The following is a 12034-nucleotide window of genomic DNA, read 5'->3' on the forward strand; positions in this document are numbered from 1 at the left end:
TGTGTGTTGATGAAGTGTTTGAGGAGGGTGTGGAAAGGTGAGAGGGAATGAAGGTGGTACTGACACAGTACACAGTGAAAAAGCAAGCCATGTTTTCAAGCCTTTCTTCCCCAAAGATGGCAATACACAGTTAGATATGCTTCCTACAATGAGGAAACACAGGACCACTCAAACCACACTTCCAGACTCAGTGGATACGAGAGACGAGGTTCAAAAGAAGTGGCATTCTTTTTCTTCTAAATGACCACTCCTTAGGTTGGATCATTAGAAAGTGTCCTGAGAAACCTGAAAAAGGTTAATTCTTTGGTATCTGGGTGAAGGCTTTAGTCCCGTAGTCCCAGTAAGGACAAGGCAACTCAATATATAGAGACAGAAAGACCCACCCACATACATACGCTGCTTGCAGAAGCATCACCATTTTTCTACAGTGACCTTCACTTCAGTGTTTAGGATGAATGGAAACATACATGTCCAGTGATACTGCACTGGCTAGATAAATGCTCATGTATCCCCAGGCTAGAGCACCAGGGGCAGCCACATTCACTGTGACGTGATGGGAGGGTGTGTAATGATGGGGAGAAGGTGCACAGTGGAAGGGGAAAAGCAACTTCCAAAACCATGTATTCTGTGTGGTCCTGTTTTGAAGAAATCCAAGATACACAGCAGGAGGTGAACAGGTCTTAGCTCTTGGAAACAGGACTACAGGGAACTTATGTTTTTCTTCCCCCTTTTGTACTTCAAATGTGCTATAATAAATGCATTATAGGTTTTGAATAAGAAACAAAGTTATTCAAAATGACCCAAATGAAAACTTTGGGTTATCTGGAGTGTTCTGACTGTTCTCTCCTGCATGATCAGGTGCCTGGTACATTTAAAACCCATCTCCTAAAGGTCTGTGTGGGGTTCCATGCAGGGGTGCCGAGGACACAGCTTTGAGAGAAAAATGCTGGACCACTGCCAAGCACTGGAGAGCAGCTTACCCTTTCTTCCCCTCAAAAGTTCTCTTTTGTTTATAGATCAAACCAGCCTTACTCTCCTTTCCCATCAGAAAACATGACATTGTTTTTCCCCTTACCAATTTCACTTCAGGTTCAAACAAAAATCCGTGGAAGGACAGAGGAGGAGAGTGGCACGAGGGAGTCCCCACCTCACTGGCAAATGCACAAAGAACTAAAAGAAGGAAATGCTGCCTGATTACAGAAGACTCTCAAATTGCTTCCGGTCAGCAGTGTAGCTCATAGACCTCCCTCTCCCAGAGGGTCCTCCAGTCAGCCACTTGCAGCACAGCCCTTGGCCAGAGGCCCCAATCTCTCCTGCTTTCCAGCCTCGGGAAGCGAGGAGACACTTACGGACGTCAGAGACTGGGATGGAGGTCGCCTCCCCGTGGCTTTTGGTCTGCTTGTGGTTGGGTGACTGAGTTTCTCAGTAGATGATACCACGGAGTCAAAACCTTCTAGGTCTAAAACAAAAGGACAACAGATTTTTAAAAGTGCATCAACAAGAGTAATGGAAGGTTCTTATGCTGCAAGCATGTCTTTTCCTTAATAATTATCCTTTATGTCTGGTTTATACTTCATCATTTATGAAGGCTGTTTTACATCCTTTGGTCACCTCATCAGTGTGATTCAAACTGAATGAAAGAATCATTTCCGTCTTGGTTTAACAAGCCAACATGGAGGAAAGAGAGACATGATTTTTCTTCCCCCCTTCAATAGCTATACTCATAAATCTTCAAAAGCTACAGAAAGAGAAATAAAGGAGAAATCCTCTTTCTTCCGCAAAGCCAAGTCCATTTTGGTAGACACGACATTCATGTAGTCGCAATACAATAAGAACTTATCACAAGGTACCACATCCCTGGGCAAGTGAACGCTGGTCGTTGATTCCAGAAGACAAATGAGGGCAACCTTGTCCTCTGGCTGGACCATCACCCTACTGTTAAGACTCTTAACTGCCTGGAAATGGACAGCAAGCTTCTGTTCCCTTAGATGACTCACAGAGCCCCATACCAGTCTGTTTCCAGAAGCTTCGCTCAGTGGAGACAATATCATCTTCAGTTACCAGTCTGCTCACTCGATCTCTCCATGATGACTGAGCAACAACTCTGTGCCACACACAGAGCTGGACACCGAGGCAAACCCAGTGAGTGTGGTAGAAGTGAGCCTGTCCTCGGGGCACCCGCAACTTGAGGACTGACGTCTCAGATGAACGGCACATCATTCAGTCAGATCATCACTGCCTTTACTTTGTCACCTCCTTCAACCAAATCAGGCAAAAGGGGTGGCCTGGTTCTACAGAGTTCTGGGGATTTATAAACCAAGTGTGGATCTGTGTGTGATGGACAAAGGGATGGCTGGCAGAAAGGGACCAACCTTGAGACTCATTACCGCTGGTGACTGGGACCACACCCCCTCTTCCTGATCGGGAGACCATGCTTCATCGCCTGTGTCTGACACTGCCTTTCCAAACCATCCCCGTTCTCCCAACAGAGCCCCAGTCTTGTTTTAGGACAATGTGCTCAGCAGAAACTTGTTTGGACTAATCTGGTGATGGCGATCCTGCTCCTCGTGGCCTGCGAATGGTTTAGAGGTGGCCGTGCAGCCCAATTTGGGTCACTGAGAAATGAAAGGAAGTCCACTGACAGCCTCTGGGGGAGATTTCCTCTCTGCCTAGAGAGGGGCAAGAGAGGAGAATGCCAGGTGTGCTCCTGTCTCGTCTTCCTTCCTACTTAGGGAGCTGTTGTGCAAGAATAGGATGCCTGGAGTTGTGGGTGGGCTTAATGTCCTTCTAAGAAGAGAAAGACACTAGGGCCCACTTATCCCTCTGCCATTTGAAGACACAGTGGGAAGACAGAGTCTGTGAACCGGGAGAAGGGGACTCAACAGACACAGCATCTGCTAGTGCTATCATCTTGGCCTTCACCGCCTCCAGAACTGTGAGAAATAGATGTCTGTTGCTTAAGTTCTGTCACGGCAGGTCTGGCAGACTAAGACAGGCATGGATTTTGAGCTAAGCTGTCTAGGTTCAAATCTCGACTCCAGCACTAGCTACCAGTGTACCTGGCATGTTTCTAGTCTCTTCCTGTCACTTCTTTTTTTCTTTTGCCCACACCCCACCGCATTTGGGACCTCAGTTCCCTGACCAGGGGTTGAACCCATGCCCCCTGCATTGGAAGCATAGAGTCTTAACCACTGGATCACCAGGGAAGTCCCTTCCTGTTCTTCCTGTGGCAGTAATCTTCAGTCCTTTTCCTGCCATTGCACAAATGACTAGTGCACTCTTTTATGAACCACGAGGGAGATGCTCTTGGAAATCTTGAGGATAGCAGAGCAGAAAAACAGAAAGAGCTTGGGTGACTGATCACCTCAAGGAGACACTCGACAACCCTGGAATGACAGTGTCCTAACTTCTCACCATGTGAAATAAACCCCCGTCCCTTATGTCAGCTAATTTTAGTCAGATATTCTTTCTCTGCAACTGAAAGCATCTGAAACTGCCACAACTGCAAATATGCTGGCTCGGGACAGAAAAGATAAAAATGATGTGTGTTTTTTCCCCTCCTTATTTTGGGGAGTGCTCCTTTGTTGAGGGGTACCATAAGCAGTCTGGCCGTGTGACAGCTTTATTCTATTAATGAACAGGCAGGTGCTGTCTGCAAACTACTTCCTTGAGTGGAATATGCAAAACCAAGCACAACTCACTGGTCAGGACAAACCATTACATTACCCCTGGGATTAGATGACATGACTTTATTCCAGCACCTGGTGAATGAATAATTACTCAACATGAACTCATCTTATCAGGGCAGAGCAACTGTAACCAAAGGCTAACTCTGCAGAGACAGCACCAGAAAAGCATCAGCAGTACTCTGAGGCCAATGAGGAGGCGAGCAGCACCCAGGGCCGCAGAGAGGCTTCTGAAAAGGGCCCCCACTTACCAGCCAGCTCTGTGGAGAGTGGGGTGGATCCCTCCAGAGCCTGTTCACTGGCCTGACCCTCTCAGGGGCCTTACCTTTAAGAGAATCTTATTTTCCTAAAAGATTTCCCTTCAGTCCCCACCCTAGGACTCGCTTCTACCAGCTCCATGTTGTCTGAAATGGAAATTCCCAATTACACACTTGGATTGGTGCCAAAAGCCATCATCCGACACTAACATCTGAATTAATTTTTTAAAAATTGCTTTTTTCTCCAACTATAAAAGGAATATGTGCACAGTGTATAATTTTTCAAAGCCATAAAAAGATAACAACAAAACAAAGTCGACTATAACCTTACCGTGCCGAGACAACACTATTAGTATTTTGGTAGCTTCCCCTTCAGGCTTTTTTCTATAAATAGATTGCCTAGTTCACATTACATGTGGTAATGCATTCTGCTTATTTCACTAAACATTATATTCCATGTGTCTATTTTGATTGTTGTAGAACCTTCCATTGCACTGCAGTTCATGATTTACTGAATCAATTCCTTACCAATGGGTAATTAGTTTTCAAATCATTCCCTCTCTCTCTGTTGTAGTTTTATTAAGGAGGAGTGCTGCACAAACATCTTTGCATATGCTCTACATCTGGTGAATTTAGCAGGTTCTCTGGGCAGCTCCTCAACTGGGCCCTAGAGGAAGGGATTAAGGCCCAGGGCAGGGAGGTCTGCTAGCAGAAGGATGGAGGTGAGGGGTGTGGAGGCACTTGTGGGGCACAGAAAGCCTGGGTGGGGGAAGCAAATGCTGAGCAGCAGCCAGGAGGGAAGGAGGCAAAGGAGAGGGTTTTAAGGTTCCAGTAAACAAGTCAGCGCTGAGGGCCATGGCTGGGCGCTGCCAGGACCTGAGAGCAACCACCTAGATCATGGCTCCATCCTGGACACTGAAGCCAGCTCAGGAGGCAACACTGGAGCAGGCTGAAAGAACAATCAAAGGCCTGCTGACTCTGGTTCTCCACCTTGGCTGTGGAGAAGAGCCACCTGGACAATTCAAAATAAAAAGGCTCCTGCCTGGCTCCCACTGTGGGACTGACTGGGTTAGTCTGGGGTTTCAGTCTAGGCCAGGCAGGCTCCCCATCTCCCCAGGTGTATTAGGATGTTAGTAGCAGAGGCGGGGGGCAGGGTAGGGGCGAGTCAGGACTTGAGCAAGCAGAGGAGAGGAGAGGGCACTGGGCCGAGGGCCACCAGGGGGGTGGCAGAGGTTCCAGGGTCCAGTGAGGCGTCAGGAGTCAGGCTCCTCACAGGGTGGGTGCCCTGCTGACCTGGTGGGTGGGCAACAGAGGTGATCAGGTGGTAACCAAAGTGGTCACAGGGGTGACAAGTCAGAAACGTGGCAGCTGGGGTGAGAGGGAGGCACTTGAGGAGTCCAGCATGCAGAGCGGGGCAGGAGGGGGACAAGAGGAGTTGGTGGGGTGGCCTCGGGCTCACCTTACAACAGACCCAGAACACCCCCTGGTGTGCAGACCAGGCAGCATCCAGGAATTTTCTGTTGGACTCCATCTGTGCTCCCAACCCACCCTCCCAAGCCTGCTGAAAGAATGAAGTCCTGGGGGAGTTGAGCGTTTGACACCGTGTGAGACAGTGATCTGTCCTAAATCACACTTTCCAAGTGACTCAGAGGCCTGGTCTGTGCGGCACATGACTGTGAGCCCCGGGAGGGCAGGGACCCGTCTCTGTGCTCTCACACTCAGCGCCTTCCTGGAGCAGGCACACTGGCTGTCCGGGAATGAAGGAACACACGAGCAAGCCCGCGGATGAACCGACTCTCTCAAGAAAGAACTCTGATTACAGGCATGCAGCTTATAGGGTGGGGGCTGCTGGTGGGCTGCGAGGCAGCAGCTTGGTGGGGGGGGGGGGAGTGGTGGGCAGCCTTTGGTGCCAGCGCTGCAGAGACAGCCCAGCCGGCCCGTCCATGCTGTTTCACTGGCTGAGGTCTGCACTAAAAAGGCCCCGCACAAGCTGAAGCCTGGCCACTCAGCGAGCAGCCTCAGTCAGCATCCCCACAACAGATGGCCCAGAAAAGCATTTCGTCTCTGTCATTCCACAATACAAGCAGGGCCGAGGACTGCAGGGGAGCCACACTCTTAACCTCCTCACACAGACTCAGCTACGTGGAACTTTCTACAGTTGGAGCTCGTAAAAGCAACTTTGGGAAAATAACAAACAAGAAAGAAGATGCACCAAAGATGAGGTCACTTGTTGAAAAGGGAACCTCAGACCTTGAACTTCAACTCACTTCTGCTTTCGGACAGTGAAGAGGGCAGCTCTTCAGCGCTGTAACATAAATTTTCAGTGGCACAGAGCATGCTCTCATGACTGTGGCTGGGGGAGCTGAGATTAAGGCAGAATTTCCATGACTAACCCATTGTGGTGTGAAGAAAATGTCCCAATTTTCATGGTGGTTTTGAAATGAATCAGGCTGAAACCTGATATGAGCTTTCTCAGCCTGGCTAGGAATTTTTCCTCTTAATAAAAAAATGGTTTTAATGCCCATAAGCCAATCCAAAACTCTGGAACTGGCAAAAGTGGGGTATTTTTTTTTTAAAAGTTAAGTTTCATAAGGATGAGAGGCCCTGAGCTTTTCAGATACTTGGAAGATGAACCCTCTGCAGACATACGAGGATAATTCATGCTGGATATGGAGTCGGCTTGGAAATGCCTTTGGACTCTTCATGGCACAAGGAGTTGCCCATTTTCCATAAATTTCAGTCACACCCTATTTAGTTCAATTAGAAAATGTGGGCCCATTTTCCATCAATGGGAGAGATGGTACCAGTGACCACAGGTGACCTGAAACACACCCACTGAAAACATGGAGGAGAGTCAACAGCCTGAGGCAGGCCAGTGTCACCAAAGGAAATATTTGTGAGCTCCGACGTGGCTCTGTTTATTTACTGTAGCTTGCTGCTCTGGACTCGAGAATGAGTCCTGGAATGGAAGTTTCCTACATCTGAAGCTTGGCAGCATTGCTCCCTCCCAATATCTCTGGAAACCACACCATCCCTGCATGTCCTGTCAAGGACCATTAAGGCTGCAGGAACTTCTTGCATGGAACCAGGATAATGGATTTCTCACTCCAAGTCCTGTACCACCCCACAAGCTGCTGCCAGAGAGAGATGTGTAAAGTGAAGATCTGAGTATGTCCCTTTGCCGCTTCAAGTCCTTCCTGCGTGCCAATGAAATCCTGGTGCCTTCATGTGGCTGATGCACCTCTGTCCCTCAGGAGACTTCCTCCTCTCCCCTCCCCTCTCCTCTCCCCTCTTCCCCTGGGGCCATCAAGGCTTGGCTTGGCAACTAAGACCTCTTCCAAGAATCCAGACGGCACCCTAAACTGACCTGAGTGCTCCCTAGAGACTCATCACTCCAGTGTCAGTGTTCAGCACCCTGAACTAACAGTCTCTGCTGGCCTATCTATCTCCCTCACCAGCCAAGGAAGAAGCCATGGCTTCTATCTCTGTTTTTCCCAGGCCTAGCACCAAACCTGGTTTGCGGTGAGTGTTCAATAAATGATTGTTGAATAAATGAACAAACAACCTTTCTGGGCTTTGGTTTTCTCACCAGAAAAAATAAAAAGGAGACAGTTATCTGAGCTATCAGCTCTGCACGGTTATTCTTTAATAAATGAGAGATTATGTGAAAACCCTTTCAGATCATGCAGGTAGAATTTTGTTTTCAGACGCCAATGACGGAGCTGTGGGATCTGGAGGCAGAGATTTAAGAGCAAGGCTAAATCTTTTAAACAAAGAAAACCAAGCCACAAACAAGATTTTTCTTTTTTTAAGATTTAAGATGACAAAACTCTAAACCCACAGGGCCGCAGGTATATTCTCTACAAGGAAGAAGCATCTCAAGGTAGTCTGGTCAGGAGGAAATCTCACCCTGTGTAGAAATCCTTTGATTCATGTGAAAAATCTGTGCAGACTGCAAAGATAGACCTGTTATGAGGGGTCACTGAACACCTGTATCAGCTGAGTCACCAACTGAAAAATTCTCATTTAAGCAATGATTACATTCTGTGGGAAAATAAGCCCTCCAAAATGTGTATGGATATAGCAGATTCACTGTTTTGTTTTCATTTATCAACCAGAGTGAAGTTTTCAAGATACAGGTGGTTAGGAGTAAACAAGCGTGAGCTACCGGTCAGCCACCCTACTACTCCACCCTTCATGAGAGTGTGCTCATCCAGCCCTCCCAAAAACCCATGCCAAGCAGGCTACTCTATTCCATAAAAGAGACAGGGAGGTCACAGGTTAGACAACATGATCAAGGTCACAGTCAGAAAGTGGCAGGGCGCACTCTTAGATTCATGCTGGTGACATTCTTTCCATTACAGAGCACTGGACAGATAGTGAATTCTGAGAATTGTTCCTACATCAAGAGTAAGATGCCAGGAAATGTAATTTGTGTGTGTGTAGAAATAACTCTGTGCTCTGAAAAGCAGCTGCCTTTGTTCTATTTTATTGAAATGTGCTCTTAAAAGGACTGAAAAGGGGGCTGGCTTCTTTAAAGAAATCTCTGGCAAGAAACATAAGGTGTGAGGCAAGTTAAGGGGGAATGTTGGTCTATTCAGTGCAGAGTAACTTTTATATGGAAACTTGTAGCTCAAGAATAAAAGAGGGAGATAAAGTTTATTTACTCATTCACTTAAACATTTTGTTAACTACTGTGTGCCACACACAGGGAAAATTCTGAGAATAAAAGGACAATCACTTTATATCAGTACTATCCATTAAAACTTGCTGTGATGACGGAAACTGGCTATATCTGCACTATCCAATATGGTACCACTAGCCCCGTGTGGCTAACTGAGCACACAGAACACAGCTAAGTGCGATGATTTAAATTAAATTTAAATAGCCACATGGGGCTAGCAACAATGAAGATCTCTAACGTGATCCTTCCTCATGCTATTTCTTCTCATGTGTGTTCAGTTCCTTCATTCAGTACATAGTTCCTAAGTGAGACCCGTGAACCAGGCTCTGGGCTAGGCATAGGGGTGGGGTTGGGGGGGGCATGCAGGGATGAACAAAATAGCCATGGGCCCCACCCCATGGAGCTCAGAGCCTCTGGAGAGAGACAGGATTTTACAGACATAATTACAAATTCTGCTAGCTAATACGAGAGACAGGTATAAGATGAAATTAGCAATGACAGTCTGGTGACCTAGTTGAGATCAGCAGAAGGGATCTGGGAAGGGGGTAGGGTACATCTTCCTGAAGTCTAGCACAGAGAAGTCATGCATCCATAGCCAGCAACGTTGGGGGAGGGGGGATGTAACACTTCACTTTTGCATTCTGTTAAAAATTGTTCGCTACAGGCCCAAATTTGCTATTGAAAATGATTTAGTAAATAATGTATCTATTAGAAATTGTAGTAATGCTATTATATGCCAGAATGTAACCTGGCACAACCTTTCTGTAATGTTGTTTGGCAATATCTGTCACAAAATGTAAATGTGTACACCCTCAGATATTCTGCTTCTAGAAATTAATCCATAGCAATGTTTCTGTACATATAGAATGATATATTCATGAGGTTAGGGGCATTCAGACTGTTTACCAGTGTACCTCCTAAAATAATTTAAAAAATCTATGTACTCCCTCACACAGGTTAAGTTGACATCTAAATTTTACACAAATTTTAGTCACATAATTTCTATTATAATATAGAAATTATATTATATATATTATATAATTTCTATATTATAAACATTGATATCTTAAAATATAACTATTGCTCTCTTGAATATATTCAATGTAAATCTGATACCATACTAATTTAACAACCACCATCATCCATTAAAAAATCATGAATAAGTTTTTCTTTAATGGTTGGAAATTCAGCATCATTCCTTTCCCTTTTTGAATTCATATGTCCATCATACTTCCACTTTTCACTGCTGAATTTTATTCTAATGTAGTATGCTTTATGCTTTTGTTAATTTTATCCATTGTTAATTTTTCATCTCTTCCTGCCATATGAACATGTATATAAACTGAAAATAACTTTTTCATTTCCTGAAATCATAAGGCTATAGGTATAAAAATGACCTTTTTTCTGGATTGACCTATCACATTTACTATGAAAATGACCAAAATATATGTATACACATTTTGACAAGGAATTTAATAGCATAACAAGTAGAATTTTATTTGGCATCTCCCTCAATCAGCTCATGTGTATTTGTATTTGGCTTGATATTGATTCTATTCCTATTTTACACTTTATAGATATAAGTGCCAAGAAACTCTGTTAACACAAAAATAAGTAGACAGGAATGGAAAGAATTTTGTTATCACAATGTCACTTAATTCTTTGAAGTCCTTCCAAGTTACATACCAAAAATCAGACAGTGGGATAACATCAAGAACTATTTTTAACTATCTATCAATGAACAACTCAGTGGGTACCTCCTTCAATTTGGATGGAGGCAAGAGGATTAGAAACCAACTGGCTTGTAAATGGATTTTTTTTTGGTCTAGTCAATAGAGTCTTTTAATTTCTCAAGTCTAACACCAATCTCAGAATTATCTCTGAGTTTCCACCAGAGGTTTTTGTACCCCTGGAGTGGGCAAGAGATTGGCTATGCCACGTGAGGTGAGAGAGGGCAAATGAGAAAGGGGAGCGAGAAAGGAAAAGCAGCATGACATCAGGACTCTCAGGAGATGAGTCTGAAGAAAAGAGTACGTAAGAAGACAAGGTGCTATCTGTGGCCTGGGAGGCCTCTATGGTCCCCCAAGTTTCATGTCATCTTATTTGCAGATCATTGTCCTAAGGTGATCTTTGCAACATTGCCCCTAATGAACAGGTTACGGTAGAATCACACAATGGAACATCATGTAGCCTTTAAAAATATAAGGTTGATCTATGTGACTTATGTGGAAAGATGTCAAACACACATTATTTAGTACAAAAGAACAAGGACGGACTAAAACTGTATTTGCAACATGATAACATCTTAAAAACATCCATCTGATTACAGAAAGACTTCTAAAAGTGTGTACAAGTTAACAGTGATTATCTCAGGAAGAGGCTGAGATTCTAAGAGAATTTCCCTAACTTCCTGTGTTCTTTCATTTTTTTTTTTTTAAGTGAGCACCTTTTCCCCTTTGTAATTGTGGGGTGGGAACAAGCTGTTTAATATAAAAAGACAACTGAGCAAATCACATATGAAAAGATATCCGATACAGTTATCAAAATTTCAGCTGATTTATATTATGTGTTCAAGAACTTTCCTAATTTCTGATAACAGGAGTCATGGTAAGAATGAAGGGTGATATGCAGTTTTCTCTTACTGAATCACAGCTATACCAACTACCACTCTGAAAGAACTTGTTTTGTTTCAGCCACACCACATCATTAGCTCTAAATTCTACAACAATCCTCTGAGGCATGTGGGCATTAGTAACTAACCCTGTCATATAGAAGAGGAAAATGGAGCTCAGAGTCTCTCAACCCAGATTGCGGAGCTAGGAATTCAAATCCAAGTGCACTTATCTGAAAACCCACGGTCTATGTAACACACCACCACTCTCCTCAGTGGTTCTGTGGGATTATCTTGCCTCCATATAAGGGTTTGCTCCGGCAACTTAAACTTATTTTGGATGACAAACATCCCACCTTTTACATTTTTCTGTAAGAATTTGGGTGAAAAAATCATAATGAGTATTTTAAAGGTGAATGAATTTTTAAACTTCATAAAAAGTTCTGCCTAAACTGTTATGCCCTTAATTCTTAATGATTTAAATTTCCAGATGGCCAGCAAATCTCTTATAAGCAAAAATCTTTAGGCCAAAGAAAACCCTAGATGAGAACTCAGAAAGGAGCAAATTATTAATTCTGGGTTAAAGGAACTAACAGAACTAGAGGAAGTGAGGCAAAGAGACAAGTGAAAGAACAAGCTATTTAATCTTACAGAGGATTCAGCAGTTACCAGCAGAGCAGTTTTCTCAACGTGCAGAAAACTCAGCTAAAATAAACAGATTGAGTCAGAAAAATAAGACTACAGGGCTGAACTGGGCCCCTTGAATCACTTCCTCTAAGCCCCTGGTTTAAGGATA

General features: G+C 44.4%; 1 protein-coding gene across 7 annotated transcripts in view; it reads right to left on the reverse strand.

The window, feature by feature from the left end:
• The window catches only part of SH3KBP1 (SH3 domain containing kinase binding protein 1), a 341920-nt gene that overhangs the window by 12137 nt on the left and 317749 nt on the right, over positions 1 to 12034 (reverse strand). For all 7 annotated transcript variants that reach the window (XM_070462384.1, XM_020914380.2, XM_020914383.2 and 4 more), the window contains one exon: positions 1350 to 1459. In XM_070462384.1, coding sequence (XP_070318485.1) covers positions 1350 to 1459 — 110 coding nt within the window. The remainder of the gene's footprint in view (positions 1 to 1349; positions 1460 to 12034) is intronic.

This window comes from Odocoileus virginianus, unplaced genomic scaffold, assembly GCF_023699985.2.
Source record: "Odocoileus virginianus isolate 20LAN1187 ecotype Illinois unplaced genomic scaffold, Ovbor_1.2 Unplaced_Scaffold_4, whole genome shotgun sequence".
Taxonomy (NCBI): domain Eukaryota; kingdom Metazoa; phylum Chordata; class Mammalia; order Artiodactyla; family Cervidae; genus Odocoileus; species Odocoileus virginianus.